Source organism: Colobus angolensis, unplaced genomic scaffold (genome assembly GCF_000951035.1).
Source record: "Colobus angolensis palliatus isolate OR3802 unplaced genomic scaffold, Cang.pa_1.0 Scaffold50, whole genome shotgun sequence".
NCBI classification, from domain to species: Eukaryota; Metazoa; Chordata; class Mammalia; order Primates; family Cercopithecidae; genus Colobus; species Colobus angolensis.
The window spans coordinates 68354-92171 of NW_012118488.1; the positions used below are offsets into that span (position 1 = coordinate 68354).

The 23818-nt window shown below is 44.7% G+C and overlaps 3 protein-coding genes across 4 annotated transcripts; all 3 read left to right on the forward strand.

The window, feature by feature from the left end:
- On the forward strand, positions 1-1622 carry LOC105524528 (melanoma-associated antigen B3). The gene has a single exon (XM_011959810.1). It carries the CDS (start codon positions 55-57, stop codon positions 1093-1095), a length of 1041 nt encoding a protein of 346 aa, XP_011815200.1. The 5' UTR covers positions 1-54; the 3' UTR covers positions 1096-1622.
- A 4184-nt stretch (positions 1623-5806) lies between these two features.
- On the forward strand, positions 5807-8131 carry LOC105524530 (melanoma-associated antigen B4). Its single transcript, XM_011959813.1, has one exon. The coding sequence runs from the start codon at positions 6076-6078 to the stop codon at positions 7117-7119; it is 1044 nt and encodes a 347-aa protein (XP_011815203.1). The 5' UTR covers positions 5807-6075; the 3' UTR covers positions 7120-8131.
- LOC105524529 (melanoma-associated antigen B1) lies at positions 7675-16519 on the forward strand. 2 transcript variants are annotated; one of them, XM_011959811.1, is made up of 3 exons: positions 7675-7746; positions 10233-10335; positions 14925-16519. In XM_011959811.1, exon 3 carries the CDS (start codon positions 14985-14987, stop codon positions 16026-16028), a length of 1044 nt encoding a protein of 347 aa, XP_011815201.1. In that variant the 5' UTR covers positions 7675-7746; positions 10233-10335; positions 14925-14984; the 3' UTR covers positions 16029-16519. The 2 variants fall into 2 exon arrangements, with proteins under 2 accessions (XP_011815201.1, XP_011815202.1); XM_011959812.1 differs by having other exon boundaries at positions 7698-7746; positions 10233-10324.
- Positions 16520-23818: the final 7299 nt, after the last annotated feature.

The following is a 23818-nucleotide window of genomic DNA, read 5'->3' on the forward strand; positions in this document are numbered from 1 at the left end:
TGTCACCTGCTCTTCTGCTGACACTCCTGCCTGCTGTTCCTGATCACAGCCATCATGCCTCGGGGTCAGAAGAATACGCTCCGTGCACGTGAGAAATGCCAGCAGACCTGGGGTCAGAACCAGGGTCACCAGGGTGCTCAGACCACTGCAACTCAGAAGAAAAAAGTATCTTTTTCATCTCCTCTTATTTTGGGGGCTACTACCCAGAAAAAGTCTGCTGGTAGGTCAGGTAGTGTTCTCAAGAAGCCTCAGAGAGCACTATCCACCACTACATCTGTAGATGTTTACCACAAAAAGTCATACAAGGGAGCCAACAGTAAAATTGAGAAAAAGCAAAGCTTCTCTCAGGGTCTATCCTCCACTGTGCGGTCTCGCACAGACCCTCTAGCCATTAAGACAAAGATGTTGGTGCAATTCCTAATGGAAAAGTACAAAATGAAAAAGCCCATTATGAAAGCAGATATGCTAAAAATTGTCCAAAAAAGGCATGAGAATCACTTCCCTGAGATTCTTAAAAAAGCTTCTTTCAACATGGAGGTGGTATTTGGTGTTGATTTAAAGAAAGTTGATTCTACCAAGGACTCCTATGTCCTTGTCAGCAAAATGGATCTCCCCAACAATGGGATGGTGACTCGTGGGAGGGGGTTTCCCAAGACAGGTCTCCTGCTGAATCTCCTGGGCGTGATCTTCATGAAGGGCAACTGTGTCACTGAGGAGAAGATCTGGGAATTCCTGAATAAGATGAGAATATATGATGGGAAGAAACACTTCATATTTGGGGAGCCCAGAAAGCTCATCACCCAAGATTTGGTGAAGCTGAAATACCTGGAGTACCGACAAGTGCCCAACAGTAATCCTGCACGCTATGAATTCCTGTGGGGTCCAAGAGCCCATGCTGAAACCAGCAAGATGAAGGTACTGGAGTTTTGGGCCAAGGTCAATCAAACTGTCCCCAGTGCGTTCCACTTCTGGTATGAAGAGGCTTTGAGAGATGAGGAAGAAAGAGCCCAAGCTGCAGCTACGTTCAATGATGGCAGTAGTGCTATGGGCAGAAAATGTTCCAAGGTCAAGGCTAGCAGCTCTTCCCACGCCTAGTGAAGTTGAAGCAAATTTTTCATTTTGTAGTTAAAGAGGGCAGTCACTGTTCCAAGGAGTGAAGGACTGGGTGTTACTGGAGGGAACACACTGTATAATACCTTTTTGTTTCTGTTCTAAATGAATAATTTGAAGATTTATCTGTATTTTGGGGCATACTTTTCACATTTTCCTTTTATTTCTCATTGTAATCTAAATTTAGGATTGCTATTGGTCATATTTGTTGTTTAAGAGTAAAAATTTTGCTGTTTCGTAAAACAGATTGAGAAAAGTTCTGTCTTATTTAGTGATCTGGTGCAAGATAACTTGGAATTGGAATAAGCATTTCCTTGAAAATGTTTTTTTAAAAAAAGCCAGCAGTAAAATGTGTGGGATTAAGAAATAGAGAAAGAGTGTAAGATGGTCAATATTTGGTTTCCTAAATGCTTTTACTCTGTGTTTTAAGAAAATGAAAGATAAATAACCATATATGTCTGGCTTATTTAAGAATGTAGAATTAAATCATAATAAATTAGACCTCATGCTGACACACTCATTCTCCAAGTGTTAATTGAGCGTCTGCTCTTGGAAGGATCCATGCTAGTACTGGGAGGGCTAAGAAAAAGAAAACCTGGCAACTGACCTTAAAATTATAAGGTCGAGAAGCAGCTATCATCTAAGGAAAATGGTGATATTCGCTCTAAGACCAAAAGGATACATGATAAGAAGGGAGGGAGGTAGTTCCACATGAGAACAGTCAAGTATGAATTATCTAATCAAGGTGGTGTTGGGCCTAAGAAAATGCAGGTCCCTCAATGGGAATTCATCTAAGTGAGGCTCCATGGTGGGCTGGATGAGGCTGTGGGAATGGTGAGCAGGGGCCAGGCTCTCAGAAGTTGCCTCTCAGAGGTGCGAGACAAAGCTTGTAATAGGAAACAGTTCTTAAAACAGTTACTTTGGGATCATGGATAAACCAGGGAGAACCTAGGGTAGGAATGTGTCCCAGTACAAATAAACACAGCACACACTAGGTGTTTTGTACACATCATCTCCAGCCAGTTTCTGAGAAATAAGGGTAATACCCTCAAGGGAGGTGGGAGGACCAGAAGCCACTGTGCTGGTACTCTTTGCCCTGTTCCATTAAAAGCACATTCAATTAGGTTACCTCGTGTGTAATTTGGCAAACTCTAGGCAAGGTCTAGATTCTGAGAGGTGGTTAAATGAATCAAAATAAAAGTGGTTTAGATGGAAGGATAGCTGACAGAGGAGGAAGTTTTTGGTTCTTGAAACTCATTTTAGAATCTGTGTTGCATCTACTGAGGAAGTCTACCTCATACTAATATTGAATGATCTATCAAGTAATGAGGAAATATTATTTAGTTTTCCTTTCTAGGTAGCACTTTGTCTGATAGGGCTTTCTTTGTCCTAGAATACGGTATAATCTCTGACATCTCCTGCACTGAAAAATAAGTCCCAGTGTAGCAGATTGCAATGTCAGGGTACAAATTAATCATAATAAGAACTGGCACTATTTTATGTCTCAATACATCTCAAGCACTTTACATACATTGTATACATTTTACCGGTCCTACGAAACAGAGCTTATCAAATCCACTTCACAGATAAAAAGCCTGAAGCCCACAGTCTATTAATGTGTCCAATTTCACATGGCTGGTAAGTGACAGGACTGGGACAAGACCCCTAGTCTGAATTAGTGTAAAGCACACTCTGTTCCATGCCTCCCAACCTGAGACTGACTGTGTCCCCTTATTCACTTTTCTTCTCACTACTCCCAAATGTATATCAAGTGATAAAAAGATTCTGTGCCCAATTTGCTGGACTGAAATACATAACCAGAGCAAGGAAATTACCAAAATGGTCGAGGGGTGTGAATTAAGGAGAGAAAGATAATATTTGGTGACAATATGATTACATATGCAAAGTCAGATAAACTCAAAAGATCATGGGCTCACATTCTGTCATTCTGGACTGTTCCCCTTTTTATAGGAAGTTAAATCTTTTCCAAGAGAAATACATAAGAGGGTTGTAAAGAGAAGAAATAGATGAACATGTTTTTTTTTTTTTTTTTTTTCCTCTGACGGTATGACTTTTAACCCTGGGCTTCTGCCTTGTGTTACAGCTTCTCTATCTTACATCACTCCTGGGACAGGGATGCATTGTCTGCAAGATTTATTGTAGGGAAACTGGTCAAGAGTTTTTAGGGATGTGGCATTTCCCAGGAAGTCATTAATTAAGGGACAAGAGCCAAGATAAAGACCTTCATATAGGAGGACAGAGCAGAGCATGCCAGACAGAGTTCTTAGCCTGAGCATCTCCTCACTTATTCTTCAAGGTTCTCAGGGACTTACGAGTTCCTGCATCTCAGGTCAGTAGAGGGAGGAGTCCCATTCTCTGACACATACCAAGCTGAGGACCCTGAATGAAGAATGAGAGAAGCACTCACCCGAATAGTCTTGACAGGATGTGGCTGAACCTGATTTCTACTCCGGAGTTCTCAAGAAGGTAAAGACCATGATCTGAGGCTGGCTGACTCAGGTCCATAGAGGAAGGATTCCTAATGTGTGCCAGGAGTAAAGTGAGTACCCTGAAGAGTGCAGAAACCACCAAACCCCTATCAGTGGGGACCCCACAGAATCCTCCCTATTGTCATCTCTGAGAGATTCAGGCATGAATGTCAGACAGAGGCATCCTCATATCCTCAGTAGTAACAGAGAAGTGAAGGTCTGGTTCTGAGGTGGGCAATCCCAGCTCAGCAAAGGGAAGAATATTAAGCCTTCCTGTGAGTCACATTTAGGATCCTGAGTTAGGATCTGAGTAGGACAATCCATCATAAGACCTCAACCTGTCTACCACAGCTGCCACTCTTGGGAGATCACGGTCAGTTGTGGCCAGATAAGGCCACCCTCTTCCTCCTATCAGATCTCAGGGAGGTGCAGGCCTTTTAAACGGAGAGGTCTTCAGGTCAAAAAAGAGGGGAGCCCCAGGATCTGCTAGGAGCCAAATCAAGGAAACCGAGTGAGAACTGAGGGGACTGCTCACCTCTGAATAGAGAGGACAACAGAGTCCACCCCCCTGCACAAATCTTAAATTGCCAGGGCAGCATGTAAGGTTGAGGATTCACCACCACTTTTAAAATTTTTTTTAAATAATTGACCTTCTTTTTTAGAATAGTTTTACGTTCACAGCAAAACTGAGCAGAAAGCACAGAGTTCCATGGGAATCCTGTCCTCCCACAGACACAGCCTCCCTCATATCAATCTCCCAAGCCAGGGTGATACATTTGTTACAATTGAGAATACGTGGACACGTCATTATCACCCGATGTCCGATGTCTGTAGTTTAGGATTCATTCCTGATGTTGCACATTCTGTGGGTTTTAATATTTAAAAATGTAAAATGGCATATGTTTACCACCATAGAATCATCCAGAATTGTTTTACTGCCTTAAAAGTTCTCTGCGCCTGATCTATTTATCTCTCACTCTCCCCAACCCTTGGAAACCACTGAACTTTATACTGTTTCCATACTTTTGCCTTTTCCAGAATGTCATGTAGATGGAATTATACAATGTATAGACTTTTCAAATTGGCTTCTTTCACTCTGTGATACGTATCTAAGTTTCATCCATGTCTCTTTGTGGCATGATAGTTCATTCCCTTTTAGTGCTGAATAATACTTTATTCTGTTAATTTACTCACTCTCCTTCTGAAGGACATATTGGTTGCTTCCCAATTTGGGCAATTATGAATAAAGCTACTGTAAACATTTGTGTGCAGGTTTTTTTTTTTTTTTTTTTTTGTGGGCATACTGTTTTCAACTCATTTGGCTAAATAACCAGGAGTGCACTTGCTAGATCATATGATAAGAGTATGCATAGCTTTGTAAGAAACTTACAAACTGTCTTCCAAAGTGGCTGTACCATTTTGCATGTCCACCAACAATGACAGTATGCTCCTGTTGCTCCACATCCTCATCCGTATTTGGGGTTATCAGTGTTTTTGATTTTGACCATTCTTATAGGTATGTAGTGGTATCACATTATTGTTTTAATTTGCAAGTCTCTAATGACCTGTGATGTTGACCATCATTTCATGTATGTATTGCGTTCCATATATATTATTTGTTGAGGTGCCTGTTTAGATCTTTTGCCCATTTTTCATAGGGTTGGTCAGTTCTTATTGTTCAGTTTTAAGAAATTTTTGTATGTTTTGGTTAACAGTCCCTTATAAGATGTGTCTTTTGAAAATAATTTTTTCCCAACCTGGGAGTTATCTTATTCTCTTTGTGGTATCCTTAGCAGAGCAGAAGTTTTAATTTAGCAAAGTCCAGATTATCAATTTTTTTTTCTTAGATGCCCATCACATTTTATGTCAGAACTAGAAAAGGTGAAATTCTTGGTTTGAAGTCGCAGTTATCAGTCAGCAGAAGAGACAGCCCACAACCCTGCATGGAGTCCAGGTGAGGATCTTGAGTGCAAATTTGGGACCTAAAGAGAGAGCACTAAATGCTTCTAGGCAGGGGTGGTGGGTTGAGGGGCTCCTGGACTTCGCTCATTTGGGTCCCAGAAAACTAAAGAGTCAATTTCACAACACCAGTAGAGGGAGGCTCAGGCCCTGCCAAGAGCTGACATGATAATTTTAAAGGTAATCAGAGTGGATCCTCTCCAAGCTAGAACACAGAGAGCCTAGCTGCGAGGCTTGTTGTCACCCAGTCAGCCCCAGGCAGGGTTGGCAAGCTGCAGCCTAAGGCACATTGTAACTTCCTCAGCTGAGTTCTCAGGGGACAGAATGACTAAGAACAATAGCCCAGTGAATACTTAGAGCAGTGTTCTCAAGGAATCCTGCAGAGGCGGCTTCTGAAAAGCCAAGGTAGTATCTGCCTGCTGAAGGTGTTCTCAGGATTTCATTCGCTCTTCTCCAGGAACCACATCAACTGCCCTTCTGCCTACACTCCTGCCTGCTGTGCCTAACCACAGCCATCATGCCTCGGGGTCAGAAGAGTAAGCTTCGTGCCCGTGAGAAACGCCAGCGGACCCGTGCTCAGACCCAGGATCTCAAGGTTGGTCAGGCTACTGCAGCAGAGAAAGAAGAGTCTCCTTCCTCTTCCTCATCTGTTTTGGGGGATACTCCCTCCAGCTCCCTTGCTTTGGGCATTCCCCAGAAGCCTCAGAGAGAGCCACCCACCACCCCTGCTGCTGCAGCTATGTCAGGCACTGGACCTGATGAAGGTGAGGAGAGCCAAGATGAGGAAAATGCAAGTTCCTCCCAGGCCTCAGCATCCACTGAGAGATCACTCAAAGATCCTCTAACCAGGAAGACGAAGATGTTGGTGCAGTTCCTGCTGTACAAGTATAAAATGAAAGAGCCCACTACAAAGGCGGAAATGCTGAAGATCATCAGCAAAAAGTACAAGGAGCACTTCCCTGAGATCTTCAGGAAAGTCTCTCAGCGCACAGAGCTGGTCTTTGGCCTTGCCTTGAAGGAGGTCAACCCCACCACTCACTCCTACATCCTCGTCAGCATGCTGGGCCCCAGCAATGATGAAAACGAGAGCAGTGCCTGGAGCCTTCCGAGAAATGGGCTTCTGATGCCTCTACTGAGTGTGATCTTCTTAAACGGCAACTGTGCCGGTGAAGAGGAAATCTGGGAATTCCTGAATATGTTGGGGATCTATGATGGAAAGAGGCACCTGATCTTTGGGGAACCCCGGAAGCTCATCACCCAAGATCTGGTGCAGGAAAAGTATCTGGAATACCAACAGGTGCCCAACAGTGATCCCCCACGCTATCAATTCCTGTGGGGTCCAAGAGCTTATGCAGAAACCAGCAAGATGAAAGTCCTGGAGTTTTTGGCCAAGGTGAATGACACCACCCCCAATAACTTCCCACTCCTTTATGAAGACGCTTTGAGAGATGAAGAAGAGAGAACCGGAGCCCGGCCCAGAGTTGCAGCCAGGCGTGGCACTACGGCCGTGACTAGTGCGTATTCCAGGGCCACATCCAGCAGCTCTTCCCACCCCATGTGAGATCTAAGGCAAATTGTTCATTTTGTGGTTGAAAGACCTGTTGCTTTCTCTGTTCCTGTGATGCATGAATAACTTGTTGATTTATCTCTTTGTTGTATTTTCTAGTGATGTTTCTTAAAATAGAAAGTTTATTTAGATTCAGAATATAAGTTTAGAAATGGCATGCATCACACACTTATTGCTGTTTATCAGGTTGGTTTAGTAATAAGAATTTTGTTTTTGAAATACAGATAGAAAATCCTGAAATCATTTTTGTGATACAGAGCAAAATAACATGGCATGGGAGTAAGGTTATCCTTAGAAATTTAAAATAACCCCACAGTAAAATAGGTGGAATCTGAAGATAGAAAGAGAAGAAAAGTAAAAGTTGCTTTATTCGTGGTTTGCCTTACTCCGTTCAGTCTTTTTTTGTTCATAAATTTAAAAGTTACATACCTGGTTTGCTTAGATTATTCAAGAATGTGGAGGCCTGGGCCAAGGTCAATGACAGTGTCCCCATTGTCTTCCCTCCATTAAGAGAAGACTTGGAGAGATGAGGGAGAGAGAGCCAGAGATAGTGTTGCAACTGGGCCTGGCATGTTTCAGTGTGGCGTCCAGCAGTGTCTCCCACTACTTGTGAAGTCTGAGGTATATTCTTTACTTTTGATTAAGAAAACACTTAACTTTCTAATTAATGGAGGGCCAAAGGGGAGTTGGTGGGAATACTATATATAACATATTTGTATGTAAAATGATTTATCTTTTCTTTTTCCTGCTTTTCAGTGTTCTTTTTTTAAATTGTAGATTTATTTAGTTTCAGAATCTAAGTTTGTGAATGGCATGAATCACTCATTTATTAAAATATAACAGGTTGAAGAGCGAGAATTTTTGCATTATGTAAAACAATTTAAAAATCTTTTAAGTCTTTTCCTGTGATCTAGAACAAGATAATATGGAATTGGAATATGAAATTTGTGAAAAGGAAATTACCTTGCAATAAAGTTGGTGGGACCATGAAGTAGAGAAAAAAAAAAAGTAAAATGTGGTCAATTCTTGCTTTGTTTTGTTCTTTTTAGTCTTTCTTTGTAAAACTGAAGTATATGTACCCGGATTGGCTTAGCTTTTTCAGGAATGTGGGGGAAATTAAATAGCAATACATTTGACTTCCTGGTCACTTACACTTTAATCGTCCAAATATTAATTGAGCAGCTGTTCTTTGGAGGGCTCCTGGCTAGTACCGGATAAACTAAAAAAACAAAAACCAAACAAAGGACAAAAAACCCCCAAACCCTGCCCACAGAATTTTAGAATCCAACAGCAGCTATCATATAATGAAGGTGATGAGATACTCCCTAAGACCTAAAGACAGGTGAAAAGAGGGAATAAGAAAGAAGGTGGGGGTGTTTCCAGCAGTGGAATCTAGTGTAAATATCCTAAGCAAGGTAATCGAGACTTTGGGAAACCGACCATACTGCAATAGGAGGTAATTTTATGTCCCGGCATAGTGCCTAGATGGGGTGCACTGAGCAGGGGTCACACACTCAGATGGTGGATCTCAGACTTGAGAGACGGAGACTGGAATAAAAAACTGCCTTTAACAGTTACTTTGAAATTGCGGAAAAACCAGAGGGAATCTTTGCCTAGAAGCAGGGATTGAAAGTGGCTGGTGCTCTTGTCCCAGTGCAAGTGAAGTGAATCCAGTACACAAACTAGGTGTTTTATGCACGTAGTCCCCAGAGTGTTTCTGAGAAATAAAGGTGATACTCCTTTAAGACTGGAAACTCATAAGCCACTGGGCTAACACTCTGCTACCAGCTGGGCAACCAGAACCCATTCCATTAAAAGGAATTTTTTTCCTTTCATGTGTTTTTGCAAATTCTAAGGGAGATCTAGATTTCCGATGGTGGTAAAATGAATGAAAATAAGTGGTTTGGATGAAAGGCCAGAGTTGGTCTTTGAACCAAACCCTAGAAGGTTTGAGTTGCTTTCAGATGAGAAAGACAACTCCACACTCAAAATATGATTTAATACAGAAAAGTTACTTAGAGTTTCTTTGTAAGTTGCATTTTGGACTGATTTGTTGTTCAATGTCTTAGAAAGTTGTATATTCTTTGTTATCTCTTGGACTTGAAAAAAATCAGCAGGGTGGATGATTTCTTCTGTACTTGAAATAATCATAGTAATAACAAGCCTTGTTTAAAGTCTCAATGCACACCAGGGCTTTGCACACTTCCACCACATTCCACCAGTCTTACAAGACAAGGCCTATCAAGCCCATTTCACAGATGCAGAGCCTGAGGCTCATCGAGTTTGGTAATGTGCCCAAGTTCACACAGCTAGTAGGTGATAGGGCTGGAACTAGACTGCTAGTCTGAATTCCTCTGGAGTCCGCACTGTTCCACTCCTCCCAAACTGAAGCTTACTGTGAATTGCTTAATTCATTTTCTTCTACAACCCCAAAGTGTGTCTCAGGTAAGAAAGAAGAGGTCTCTGTACCCCAAACACTGGATTGGAATACATAACCAGAGCAAGAAGAATACCACAATAATTGACAGACGTGAGTTACAGAGAAAAAGAAACAATACTCGGTGACAATATGGTCACTGACGGAAGCAAAATTAGATAGCTTCGAAAGATCAAAAGATTACAAAAATCATCTGGCTGCACCTTTTCTGTAGAAAGTAAATCTTTTAGAACTACCCTTTGGTTGGTGAAGTGAAGAAATAGATCAGCATGTTTTTTTCCCTGAGAGCACAACGTCTGTCCGAGGCTCTCCACCTTCCGTTTCAGTTTCCTAGTGTCACATCACTTCTGGGACAGGGACCTCTTCTCTGCAAGGTTTGCAAAGAGGAAACTGGTCAAATTTTTGCAGGGATGTGACATTTCCCTGGAAGAGTTTGATCAAGAGACAGAAGCCAACATGAGAACACTCATGAATTAATAGTGGGGAGAAAACCACTCCAAAATGTAAGGGTACATCCAGCCCCTCAGGAGAGTGACCTCAGTTCAGTAGACAGAGGAGTCCCAGGTTCTGATACATGTAAAGGCAAGGAGCATAAAAGAAGACTGATGGAAGGACCCAGCCAAAACTGTGGGGTTCTATGGAGTCCTTTCCTTACTATCTGTTATTGCAGGTTGCAAAAGGACTGTGATCATGAGGATCATCCAGAATTCCAACTCGAAATTCTCAGAAAACAGGACCTTGATGTGAGAGGAGCAGGTTCAGGTAAACAAAGGGTAAGTTACAGGTTTGCTCACTTGTCAAGGTGAGGACCTGAATGTGAACTAAGGATAGCACCCACACGGCCTCACAAAGTCCCCTCTGCTGTCAGCCCTAGGAAGCCTTGGCGGAGATGGCAGGCTGATTTCTGCCTGGAAAGTCTCAGGGACATGACTGGTTCCGTCTAACTGGGGGAGCCTCAGTTTTACAGAAGGAAGAGGCCGAGACCCTAACAAGAATCAATGTAGGACTCTTAAGTGTTAAGAGGGGACTCCACCAGCAGACGAGTCCCCAGAATTCATCCCGTTTTTAGGCATCAGACATAGCTATCTGCCTAAGATGCCTCTCATTTCCGCCTGGAAGGTCTCAGGGAGGATGGGGAGCATGGGGCCGGAAGGGAGTCACTTCAGTTCTGCCCGGAGAGGAAACCAGAGTCAGGTGAGGAGTCTGAGAGCTGATGAGAAGACCTCTCCCCAAAAAGGGACTTTCACAGAGCTCTGCTGCTGCTGTCAGGCCTGTGAGGCCCAGGCAGGGATGGCCTGTGTGGCTCGCTAAGATTTCCACCTTGGGGGCTGAGGGAGGTGGGGGTATTGTTTGGAAGCTGGCGGATTTGGGTCAGAAGGCGGAGTCATCCCAGGCTGCTAGATGAGCAGGGGTGAGGACCCCTAGTGGGGACGTAGGGAGCAGCAACGCTAGAACAGTTACTGCCGGAAGTGGCTCATCCTGACTTCTGCTTTGAAGGCGAGGACGCGAGCGAGCCAGCGAGCGTAAGGGTGCGGTGTCTGCCTGGCGGATTTGGGTCAAGAGGTGGAAGTTGTCCCAGGCTGCTAGATAATAAGGTGAGGAACCCTAGTGGGGACGAAGGGACCAGCGACGCTAGAACAGTGTCTTAGCATCCTGCCTCTGTCCTCAGTCCTCAGAGACTCTTGCCGTCAGCCCTCAGAGGCCCTGGGCTGCCGGATGTGGCTCATCCTCACTTCTGCTTTGAAGGCGAGGACCGGAGCGAGCGTAAGGGGTGCCGCGTCCGGTCAGCCGAGGGTGAATTCTCAGGACTGATCGGGAGGCAAGGTGAGGACCCTGAGTGTAAATTAAAGAGACCACCCCCACCCGTAACAAAGAGGGCCCCACTAAGTCCCGCTTCTCCATTTGGTCCTGGGAGGCCTCAGGTAACCGGATGGGTAGCACCCTGACTGTCTCTTCAGTGACTCAGGGAGATGAGGTCTTTGGCCTAAGTCTTACAGACTCAGGTCAATAGAGGGAGGAGTCCTAAACCCTACTAGGTGTTTGGACGAACGGAGGCAAGATGGCGCAGTTCCGGGTTCTTCACCGTCAGCTTTCCCGCGCCCGGGAAAGACACAGGTCGACTGCGCAGGCGCAACCCGACCTCCGACGGAGAGAAACCGGAACCCGCCTAGCCACGCCTACCGCCCGGCCCCGACCCGCCTATGTCCCGCCCACTGCCCTCCCACTCCCAGGCCCAGGACATAAAAGCTGCTCCCGGCAGGCGGGCGGTGCGTACTTCCTTGGCCCCCGCTCGTGTGCGGACCTAGGAACCTCGCCCGAGAGCTCCACTGGGTGGCTCCCCCAGCCTCCCCTGCTGGAGACCAACGGACCTCACCCCTCCCCCACAAAGCTGGCTGACCAAAAAAAATAAACCTGCAGTTTTGCTCCTAGCCCTGCCTACTGGCTGGTCCTTTAATACTCGCCCTGGTGAGCCTGGAAAGCAAATCAGCTTCCTAGAAAGCAAATCAGTTTCTTGGAAAGCAAATCACTAGGAATCAGGGAGAAAGTCCTGTGTGACGACTGAGTGAGTCACAGACTCCGGAACAGTGGGGTCCAAAAGTCCCGCTGCTGGGCTGTGCACGGTGACTCACGCCTGTAATCCCAGCACTTTGGGAGGCCGAGGCGGGTGGATCACGAGGTCAGGGGATCAAGACCATCCTGGCTAACACGGTGAAACCCCATCTCTAATAAAAATACAAAAAAATTATCAGGGCATGGTGGCGGGTGCCTGTAGTCCCAGCTACTTGGGAGGCTGAGGCAGGAGAATGACGTGAACCCAGTAGGCGGAGCTTGCAGTGAGCCAAGATTGCGCCACTGCACTCCAGCCTGGGGGACAGAGCGAGACTCCGTCTCAAAAAAAAAAAAAAAAAAACAGTCCCGCTCCTGCTGTCGGCATGTACAGGCCCCAGTCTGGCCCACTATGACTGTGAACTTAGGTCCAAGGAGTATGAGAACTTTTGTCTACGGGGCATGGTCTCAGGACCAATCGATGGGTGGAGTCCCAGAAAGAGTGCCGAGTGTAGGTGGAGACACTGAGTGAGGAAATGGCGGCTACTCAATACACAAGTGAGACAGCTGCGCCTGATGCTGTCCCTGGGAGTCCCAGGCCAGAGCTGGCAGGCTCAAGTACTCCCTGGCTTCTGCCTTCATGGTCTTAGGGAGAGGAGGGCCTTGGTTTAAGACCTTGCTGCCCTAGTTCAGGAGAGATAGGAGTCATATGCCAAGACAGGTGTCAAGGTACAGTTTCTGTATGAGGAATGAGGTAACCGTGTAGTCCAGAACAGGCAGGAACACACAGTCTTACCTTGGCGTTCATTCCTGAGAAGCCAGGGTTAGAACTCTCAAGTTGAGATGCCCCTCATTTCCTTCAGGGGCTGTTTCAGGTACATAATGGCTTTGGTTTAACATGAAAGTCCTTATTTAGTACAGGGAGGAGGCCCAGTTCCTAAAAGATGGTGATACTGAGGGAGTGTGAGGGGACCCCTTCCAAGAAAGAGGTAACACACATAGGGCCCTATCCCCACTGAGACCTGGGAGATCCAGGTATGGTGACATGATGAGTCTCACTCACTTCTTCCTAGAGCATCTCAGGGAAGTGAGGAACTTCATCAAAGGGGGCAGCCTTATGTTAGCAGCTAGAGAATTCCCAGGTAGTTCCAGGAGTCAAGAAGAAGACCCTGAGAACTGCGGGGACCACTCATCCCATAACAGTGAAAGAAACACGGAATTCCTTCCTGATTTTCATCCTTGGGAGATGATGGACAGTTGTAGCCAGATGGGAAAAGTTTCACTTCTTCCTCAGGGAGTTGGGGGTGGGGGGCTTTGTATGACTGGATAGGCGTTAGATTAAGACAGAGAAGACACTGAAGGAGAAATGAGATGAGCATCGACCTAGAGAGTGGGGCTTCACCAAGTTCCACCCCCTCTCAGCTCTGGGAAACCCCAGGCAGAAGTAACCAGATATGTCATCCCCTCAAGACTAGCCCTGGGTACTCAGAGAGGTGAAGGCTTTTGTTTGAGGTTGGAAGAATCAAGTGGGCTTAGAGAGGAGTTCAGACTTTGCTTAAGCAGAGTGAAGACTAAAGAGAACAACGACCCCAGAACAGTGGAGCCCCGTAGAGCACGGGGTGACTGGATGTGATTCAGGCTTTCTTTCATCTTGGGACTATGAGGCAATGAGAATCTTAATCTGATGTAAGGGGCCTCAGGTCAGTGGAGAGAGGATTTCCAGGTTGTGCCAGGACTCATAGGACTTGAGGGAACTCCCACTTCATCAGTGGGGATCCCTCAGAGTCCCTCTGTATGTCATCCCTAGGAAGCCCTGAGCATAAATGTCAGAAGTGCCCCTAAATTCCTCTTCAGGAATAACGGAAATGAAGGTCTTAGTCAGATGGGTTAGCAGGAGGGGTAGGAGGCATTTTAGGCCCTCCCGGGAGTCAAACTGGAGACCTTGAGTGAGGACCATGAGTGGGACTATACATCGCAAGGCTTCAACCTGCCAGCCACAGCTTTGAGCCTCTGGAGAATATGGGCAATGTGACCAGATACAGCCACCCTCATTTCCTCCATTGAGTCTCAGGCAGACGTAGGCCTTACTATGAGTAAAGGTCCTCAGGTGTAGAGAGAACAGAGCCCTAGGCCCTTCTGGGAGTCAAAGTATGGATGTGGACTGAAGGTACCATTCCCCCAAGCCCCCAACCACATCCCAAATAGAGGAAAAACAACGATGCTAGTCCTGTCTCTGCACTTAGCTCTCAAAGGCCTTCGCCAAGGGTTGCCAGGCTAAGACTTCTTTATTTCTTTGCATTAGGTCTAAGGGAGATGACAGCTTTGGTCTGAAGATGCAGCACCAGTTAGCAGAAGAGAGGTTCCCAGACCTTAGATATAGATGAGATGAGGACTCTGAATGAAGATTGAGGTCCAACTAGCCCAGGACAGAGAGTTCCACAGAACTGTCAGCACTGCCACTCCCCCCAGCCCCCGGCAAGGATGGTGGGCTGAAGCAGTGCCTCATTTTTCTTTGGTGGATTCCAGGGAGCTTTGAAGTGTCAGCCTCAGAGCAGCACAGGAAGGAGGTCCCAGGCCCTTCCAAGAGTAGATATGAAGATCCTGTATATGAATTGAGAGGGCCCTTGAACGCAGAGGTAGTCTACACTGCCAACCTGTGCTGTCACCCAGTCAGTCCCAGACAGGATTGGCAACAAGAGCCTAGTGGGTTCTTAGAGCAGTGCCCTCAAAAAAACCAGCAGAAGTGGCTCTCTAAAAGCCAAGGTGGTACCTCCCTACTGCAAGTGCTCACAGAATCTCATTCTCTCTCCTTCAGGCCCCACATCTCCTGCTCTTCTGCCCACACTCCTGCCTGTTTGGCCTGACCACAGCCATCATGCCTCGGGGTCATAAGAGTAAGCTCCGTGCTCGTGAGAAACGCCGCAAGGCACAAGAGGAGACCCAGGGTCTCAAGGTTGCTGAGGCCACTGCAGCAGAGAAAGAGGAGTGCCCCTCCTCCTCTCCTGTTTTGGGGGATACTCCCGCAAGCTCCCCTGCTGCTGGCATCCCCCAGAAGCCTCAGGGAGCTTCACCCACCACCACTGCTGCTGCGGCTGTGTCATGCACCGAATCTGATGAAGGTGCCAAAAGCCAAGGTGAGGAAAATGCAAGTTCCTCCCAGGGCACGACATCCACTGAGAAGTCAGCCAGAGATCCCATAGTCTGGGAAGCAGGAATGCTGATGCACTTCATGCTACAGAAGTATAAAATGAAAGAGCCCATTATGAAGGCAGATATGCTGAAGTTTGTTGATGAAAAGTACAAGGATCACTTCCCTGAGATCCTCAGTGGAGCCTCTCACCGCTTGGAGCTGGTCTTTGGCCTTGATTTGAAGGAAGACACCCCTAGTGGCCACAGCTACAAGCTCGTCAGCAAGCTAAACCTCACCAGTGATGGAAACCTGAGCAATGATTGGGACTTTCCCAGGAATGGGCTTCTGATGCCTCTCCTGGGTGTGATCTTCTTAAATGGCAACTCTGCCACCGAGGAAGAGATCTGGAAATTCATGAATATGTTGGGAGCCTATGATGGAGAGGAGCACTTAATCTATGGGGAACCCCGGAAGTTCATCACCCAAGATCTGGTGCGGGAAAGATATCTGAAGTACAAGCAGGTGCCCAACAGTGATCCCCCACGCTATCAATTCCTATGGGGTCCAAGAGCCTACACTGAAACCAGCAAGATGAAAGTCCTCGAGTTTTTGGCCAAGGTGAAAGGTAGCACTCCCCGTGACTTCCCATCCCATTATGAAGAGGCTTTGAGAGATGAGGAAGAGAGAGCCCGAGTCCGAGCCAGGGTTAGAGCCAGGCGTCGCGGTACTGCCACAACTTTTGGAGCGCGTTCTAGAGCCGCATTCAGCAACTCCTCCCAACCCATGTGAGAATTAAGGCAGATTGTTCACTTTGTTTTTGTGGCAAGATGCCAACCGTTTAAAGTAGTGAGAAGTCAAGATAGGGCTAGAGAGATCATAACATATATCTTCTTTGTGTTCCTGTTAAACAGTATCTTTCAAGTGTTTTTCTTTTAATAGAATGTTTATTTAGAGTTGGGATCTATGCCTATGGATCACACATTTATTGGTGCCGCCAGCTTTAAGCATAAGAGTTTTGATATTCTGTAATACATTTTTGAAATCCTTGAATCTTTTTTGGGTTCAAGAAGAAGAAAGTATAGCTTTAGAATAGAGATTTTCTCAGAAATGTGTGAAAGAACCTCACACAACATAATTGGAGTCTTAAAATAGAAGAAGAGTAAGCAAAGCATGTCAAGTTTTTGTTTTCTGCATTCATTCACTTTTGTTTTTGTAAAATCCAAAGATACATACCTGGTTGTCTTTAACCTTTTCAAGAATGCAGATAAAATAAATTGTAATAAATTGCATTGTTTGTTCAGTGGCTCATTCATTCTCACCATAAATTGAGCATCTGCTCTTTGTAAGGCTCTGTGATAGTAGTGATTGTACTAAGTTAAAGAAGACCCTTCCCCTGCACACAGATTTTTAGTCTAAGGAGTTATTATTTAAGGAAGGTGGTGAGATACACTCTAACACGTACAGATTTTTTTTTTACATAAAAAATTACTCCTTAGAAAAGAAAGAAGTGAGGATGGTGGGAGAAGGTTCAGACAAGAGCAGTCAAGTGTTAATTTCCTTAGCCAAGGCACTTCGTGGTGTGGGACAATGCAAGTCCCTCACTGGGAGGTCATTTTAAGTTAGCTCCACGGTGAACTGGTTGAGGTGATAATCAGAAGAAGGTGCCATACCCTCAGATCATGAGCCTTAGAATTGAGAGATTAAGCTTGGAAAGGGAAACTGCCCTTAACAGTTACTTTGGGATTGTGGGTGAAGCAGAGAGAACCTGTGTCTGGGGTGGGAGTTGAAGAATGCAGTGCTCTCGTCCCAGGGCAGTCAAACACAGCGCACAAACTAGTTGTTTTATGCACATTGTTTCCAGAGAGTGTTTGAGAAATAAGGGTTACACTTCCTTGAGGTGAGATGCCAAGAAACCACTGAGCTAACACTCTTTTCCCTGAGCTTGTGCAGCCAGAGCCTACTCCATTAATTAGGTCTTCTTGTGTATAATTTGGCAAAACTCCAAGGTAGGGCTAGATCTCACTGGTGATGAAATAAGTGAAAATAAGAATGTTTTTGTAGGAAGGGAATCTCAGAGGGAGGGGAGTTGTTGGTCCTTGACATAAACTCTATAAGCTTTGAGTTGAATTCTGCTGGAAGTCCCTGCTCCCGTATTAAATAACATATTCTCCCATGGGGAGAATTTACTTAACGTTACTTGCTGAGCAGCATTTTGACTTATTTGGTTGTTTTTTAGAGTACTGCATGTTCTCTGACAATTCCTGGACAAAACAAAAATTTTCCAGAGATGAGAGTAGTTTTCTTGGTGTGAATATGATCATAGTAATAACTGCCATTCATTAAAGAGCCAATATTTGCCAGTCATTTTGCCAGATGCCTTACATACATTTCATGTGTTCCACAGTCCTACAAGATGGGGCTTATTAAATTAGGAGATGAAAAACTTGCAACATTCTCAAGTTCACACGGCTGGTAAGTGACAGGGCTGGGACAAAACTCCAGTCTGAATGTTTCTAGGGCCCACACTGTCCTGCTTCTGGCAATCTGAGGCCAAACTGTCCCTTAATTCTCACTGTTCCACAGTATCTCTCAAATGATAACAAGTGCCCTGTGGCCAAAGTACTAAAAGCAGGCCTTTCAGTGAAAGGAAAGTCAAAATGAGAAACAGAGTTTTGAACTGTGGGGTTCATTGCCCTGGGGTTCTCCCGCCTCTAGCCCACAGGTTCCTCTAGAGCTGACTCTGCTCTGGGCCCAGCACATAAGTCTAGTCCAGTGCTTTCCCACATTACAGTGCCCTTCCCCGGGGTCTTCCTCAGTGTGCCCCCCTGTCCAAACTGGAACTGACCTGCTGGTCAGCTTCACTGTGTCTTTCCCTGGAGCCTGCACTTGCTCCCAGAGGAACAGCCCAGACTCACTTGCGCTTTCCCTGACACAGAGGGTTCCAACTGCTTGGAGGTCCCACCCCTCACCACAGATGCCCTTTGACAGCAACAGCCCCTTTCGTGTAATTGTTCACTTCAAACAGTGAAGCCTAGACACCTCCTCATGTCTCTGGGTGCTGCCACCACACTGTCAAAGTGTTTTCAAATCTACTGGTGAGAAGAGTCTGATTTAGCACAGAATCTACTGTTTCTTGATTTATAACCCTAAGGCTAGAAAAGAGGCTTTTTTAAACCACCCTGATATTTGCAGTAGGATTTTAATAGAGTATTTTATTTGAGACAGGCCACTGAACACATACACCAATGAGTGAATTTACCTAGGTGGTCAACATCCAAAGCCTCCCTCTTAAGTGGTAGATAAGGAAAGACAGAGGAAATCACTGTGTAAGCAAACATCTACTGTGGCTAAATCCCTAAAAATCTTTCTTCAAGTCCTTCTCAGAGGTGGAAAATGGTTCCTTGGCAGACATGCCAACTTTGAATAAAAAGAAAAAATAATTTACTATCCTTCAATTTACTCTTATCTTTATCTGCCCCAGAGGAAAATATTGATTTTTCAGTGTGCTTCATTGTACCTGTTCAGGTGTTTGGGAATGTTAAGTAGGTGGTGGGTAGCTATGATTTGACCAGGCACCAAAGGTAGGAGAAAATTCTCAGCCTACTAAAATTACGCAGGTTATTATAAAGAGTCGTGTAGAAACGTGCTATTGATTGATAAAGGACAAATCCTCCTTGTAGAAGTTTCCAGGATCATTTTGAAAATTAGACATGACCTTGTGTTTGAAAACATCTGTCACATAGTAGACACTACAAAAATGTTGCAAATTTCCAGGCAAATTTGGCCTTCTTACAAACTCCTCTAGGAAATGAAGAGGGTTATTGTCCGAACCAATTATAACAGTTGCTCTTCATTGAACATCTACTGTGTACCGGTTTATGGGAGAGATGGCAAGTGTTTATCCACATGATGTCCTGCCCTCTTTCCTGGGCTCATGGAGAGACTACATTCCCAGTCTACTCATAGTTAAAAAGGGTCATGTGATTAACCCTTGCCACTGAAATATGAGTAAAAGCATGTTTGTCACCTCTAGGCGAAGGCACTGAGATCCAGTCGGCCACCTCCATGCTTTCTCTTCCATTCAGCAGCAAACATGGAGAACCCACGTGGAGGTGTGGAGCCACATGATGGAAACAACCTGGTTCTCTAGGTCACTGCCAACCCACTTCAGGTTTTATGTGCACAAAAAAAAAGAAACATTTGTTGTATTAACCCATTCATATTTCAGGGTTTTTGTTGTTGTTGTTGTTGCATCAGATAGCAGTTACTTTATTTGAGTAATATACACAACTACTATTTCTATTGTCAGGCTTATTAAAAATATTTTAATCACAAAGCTAGTGGTAGTATGCATATTCTTGTTGGAAAAAATTTTAATACCAATAAATCACAGTCTCACAACTTTCCTCTAAAATTCAGCCTCCTTTTCAAAAGTAGCCACAATTAATTTGATGTGTGTCATTTTAAAGCCCACTCAAAGCTTTTTAATACATAGATATATTGAGTTTTTAACATATATAGGTAACAATGTATATATTGTTGTGCCACTTGCTCTTTTTATTTAGTGAAGTGAATGCACAATCTCTTTTTTTTGAGATGGAATCTCACTCTGTTGCCCAGGCTGGACTGCAGTGGTGCAATCTCCGCTCACTGCAACCTCCGCCTCCCGGGTTCAAGCGATTCTTCCGCCTCAGCCTCCCGGGTAGCTGGGATTACAGGCACACACTACCATGCCCGGCTAATTTTTGTATTGGCCAGGCTGGTTTTGAACTCCTGACCTTGTGATCCTCCCACCTCTGCCTCCCAAAGTGCTGGGATTACAGGCATGAGCCACCACACCTGGCCAAATGCAGAATCTTTTTATGACAGCAGGCATAGATCCTCCTCACTTTTTAAGCTAATTTCTGGAATTCTAAAGTGTGCCTGTGCCATTCTCCTTCTGATAGACACATAAGTTGCTTCCCATTTGTTGTTATGATGAATAGAACCAAAATTAATACCTTTGAAGATGAATTTTGGAGTAAATATGCATGGTTCCTTATAGGAAAGATGTAGTGAAGCAGAAGTAGGGTTAAAGTAGAGAAGGTGTGATGATTGCAAAATTTTATAAATATTGCTAAAATTTCATCAAAAATGCTCTATTGACTCACATTACCACAAACTAAAGTATGTAGATACCCTGCACCCTTATTTGCATATTATTTTATCAATCTTAAATTTTGGTTAAACTTTGGGGTAAAAATATTATCTCACTGTAATCTTAATTTGTTTCCTTGTTTTCTAATTTGGTTGAGCAGAAAATTCACTTTATTCCTTTCCCCTATAAAGGAAGATTTCTGCAGTGATGTCTTGAGTACCAGAATCCCTTTGGTCATGCCTTGAAATTCTGAAATGTTGATAACACATTTCCCTTTACTTTGAGAGGAAAAGATTTGGTCCGAATGACCAGGTGCCAGGAAGTGTTTCCAGACAAGGCACCTTCAGTTTGTGGGGAGCATCTGGAGGATTCAGGGGGAGAACAACTTTCACAGTCCGTTAGAGAGACCACATGCTAAACTAAGACCACATGCTAAACTAAGCCCAAGGCAGCTGGCAGTCAGGGGTTTGGATCTAGAGTACAGCATAAGGTAGAGAAGGAACCAGAAGGAGAGAGGGCAGAGAGTCTGATGGAGGGCCTGAACAACTTCCATGAACTGATTTGGGAAATCTCTGAATAATCGTTACCAGCCTGAAATTGTAGGGTGATCTGAGTGGGCAGATCTATTGAATGAAAGGATCAGAGGCAGCCTGGTTTCCTGGGTCACCTGATGGCAGAAAGCCTCTGCCAACCCACATCAAGTTTTATTTGCATGGACACCTGACGATCCCTTAGAATTCTCCCCTACTTACTATCTAGCTCCCCTTTGTCACTCAGCAATTCTAGTGATGGATTTTGAGAGAGTTGTATGTCTTGACTACCCTGAGGGTCCAATACACCCTTGCCAGTGTGCCAGAGCTCACTGGTATCTTCATGCCTATTTGAGGCAGGTATTTCTTCCCCTTTGGAGAGTGGATCCTCTCCACCGAGGCTAGGGCTATGTGAATAGGTAGGGTTAGCTGAAGATGACAGACATTCACTAGTGATGTGACAGCAGTTGAGGTAGGCTCGGCGTATCAGTGTAGCAGTGAAAGAGGGTATGCAACTGCAAGGAGGGGGAGATTGGAGAGGAGATTGACTGATGCTAAGTACTGCAAGTTATACTACAGATAAAAGGCTGGGTGTGGACATGTCTCCTAAAACAATCCAGATGATGCCCTCAACTCTGACTGCTTCCCATAGTCTCAGAGTTCTTGGCACACCAGAGGGTAGGTGCCTGCTGGCTGTATTTGCTGGCCTATGTTGCCACCAGATACTGTAGAGTAGAGCATTTGCTCAAGGTGTAGACATTTGCAGAGTGAATGGTGAGCTGATGGAGATGGCACACTACCTTTCTTAATGATGGTGGCTGATAGAGATGTGTGGAATCCAATGCAGAAAACATCACATACCATCGTGTTGCTGGGATATCCACCTCCAAGGTGAGAATGTGAAAGCTTGGGAGGGAGACATTCATAATCACACTCTCAGTAATAGATTCCATGGAGGCAGAACACCCTACCACGGGGTAGGCTCCACATTTTGGTACTGTGATTTATTCAGTTTTGGCGCTTTGATTCATTCATTTATTCATTAAACATTTATTGAACATATACTGAGAGAAACCCTACCTAAACAAAAGAAAAGGAAATGGCAAGGCACTTGATTTAGGCTGTGGGTGTGAGGATGGTGAAGAGGAGTCACATTTGAGTTTTGGAAAGTTAGGGACTATGTGAAAGGGCGAGGGACAGTCTATAATGACTGAATCCTGAAGGTTGGATAACTAGGTAAAAGTTTCCCATAGCTGAGATTGAGGATAAAGGAGGAGGAAGAGTTGGTGGTGATTTGCGTTCGGAGTAGAAGTGAGTAAGGGTGTGGCAGATGAAGTCAGTGTGGGCCCTATGGAAGGTAATGTTCTGATGGTTATCCAAGTGATGTTCAATGGAAAGTAGAAAATGTGAATTTGGTTATCAGGACAGAAGCAAGGTCAGATTTGGCTGTCAGAAGAGGTCATGTGAGGCCATAGGTTGAGGTAAAATCAAGTGTTTTGCACATAGTTGCCTAAATTCTATAAAATCTCTTCTGCCGCAAATACATTCTGCTTCTGCACAGGCACCTGTCTGTGTGGATTTCATTCTGCCCAATACACTGTATCCCAATTTTGCTGCTTAGCTCTCCAGCACTGCAGAAATGGGGCCACCTACCTCTGCATGCCCAGCCTACATTGCCATCCCTTCTCTTGTTTTCAAACCCGTCACTGCCCACCCCACTCCCACCTGGACACACACAAGCACATTCTGTCCTCCTATCCACTCATGTCTTTTCTACTTTCAGCACGGGACTGGCTGCCCTCTCTTCAACCCACCATCCTCATTAGTAACTTGCACAGGCCTTGCCTTCTTGCTGACCCCATTCCCTGTCTCCACTCCCTTTCTAGCACTGTTTCAAATTCTCCTATGGGAAAGAGACCTCTGCTACTCCTTTTAGGACAGTGGGATTTCTTGTCACCCACGTCTCTTTCTTTTGAAAGTCTTCTCAGTTCACGTCCATGCGTGCAATCCCTCAGCAAGTGCAGGGAGCTTGGCTGCCTTTGCTTTCATCTGTCGTTTCTGCTCCCCAACATGGCATACAATGGCCTTGATTGATGCTCACATGGCTCAGTCTCAACCAAATCTATTACAGATGTGCAGCTGAATTCCCTATAGTATCACAAGTAAGAGGGGTTCTTATACGAGTTCCTGCTTCAAGGAACAGAGAAGGATAATTTGTGTCTGGAGTTCACAGTATTATCTGTAGTCACACTGCATTCACACTTTCAATGATGTGGGTTTCTTTTTTGTTTGTTTGTTTGGTTGTTTTTTTTTTTTTAATGCCTGGTATGTGTATGGGCTCATCTTGTCACCAGGGCTTCAGGTACTAAGAGGAAAAAGCTGGCCTTACCCATTGGTACTCAATACTCAGACACAAGAAACAAGAGTATAATTCTGCTTCTCACTTCCCACCCCTTGGGCTATCGTCATTATTATAATTATTCTTCAACATATGTTAACACCATCATATGGTGCCATTATTTTTACTTTAAAACAGTATCTTTTAAAGACATTGTATATATGGCATATATATAGCATCTTGTTACCATTTCCAGTGCTCTTTATTCCTTTGTATAGATCCAGATTTCTGTCTGATGCCATTTTCCTTTTTCCTGGAAGACTTGCTTTAATGTTTCTTGTAGTGGACATCTGTTGGTGATACATCCTTTCAGGTTTTGTATTTTTGAAAAATCCTTTACTTCACCTTTGTTTCTGAAAGATAGATTCACTTGATAGAGAATTCTAGGCTAACAGGTACTTTTTGTTTCTTTCAGTACTTTACTAACCACCAGAAGACAGGCATTAACACTACTGTCTTCTATCTTAGATTGTTTTCGAAGGGAAATCTGCTGCTATCTTTATCATTGTTCCTC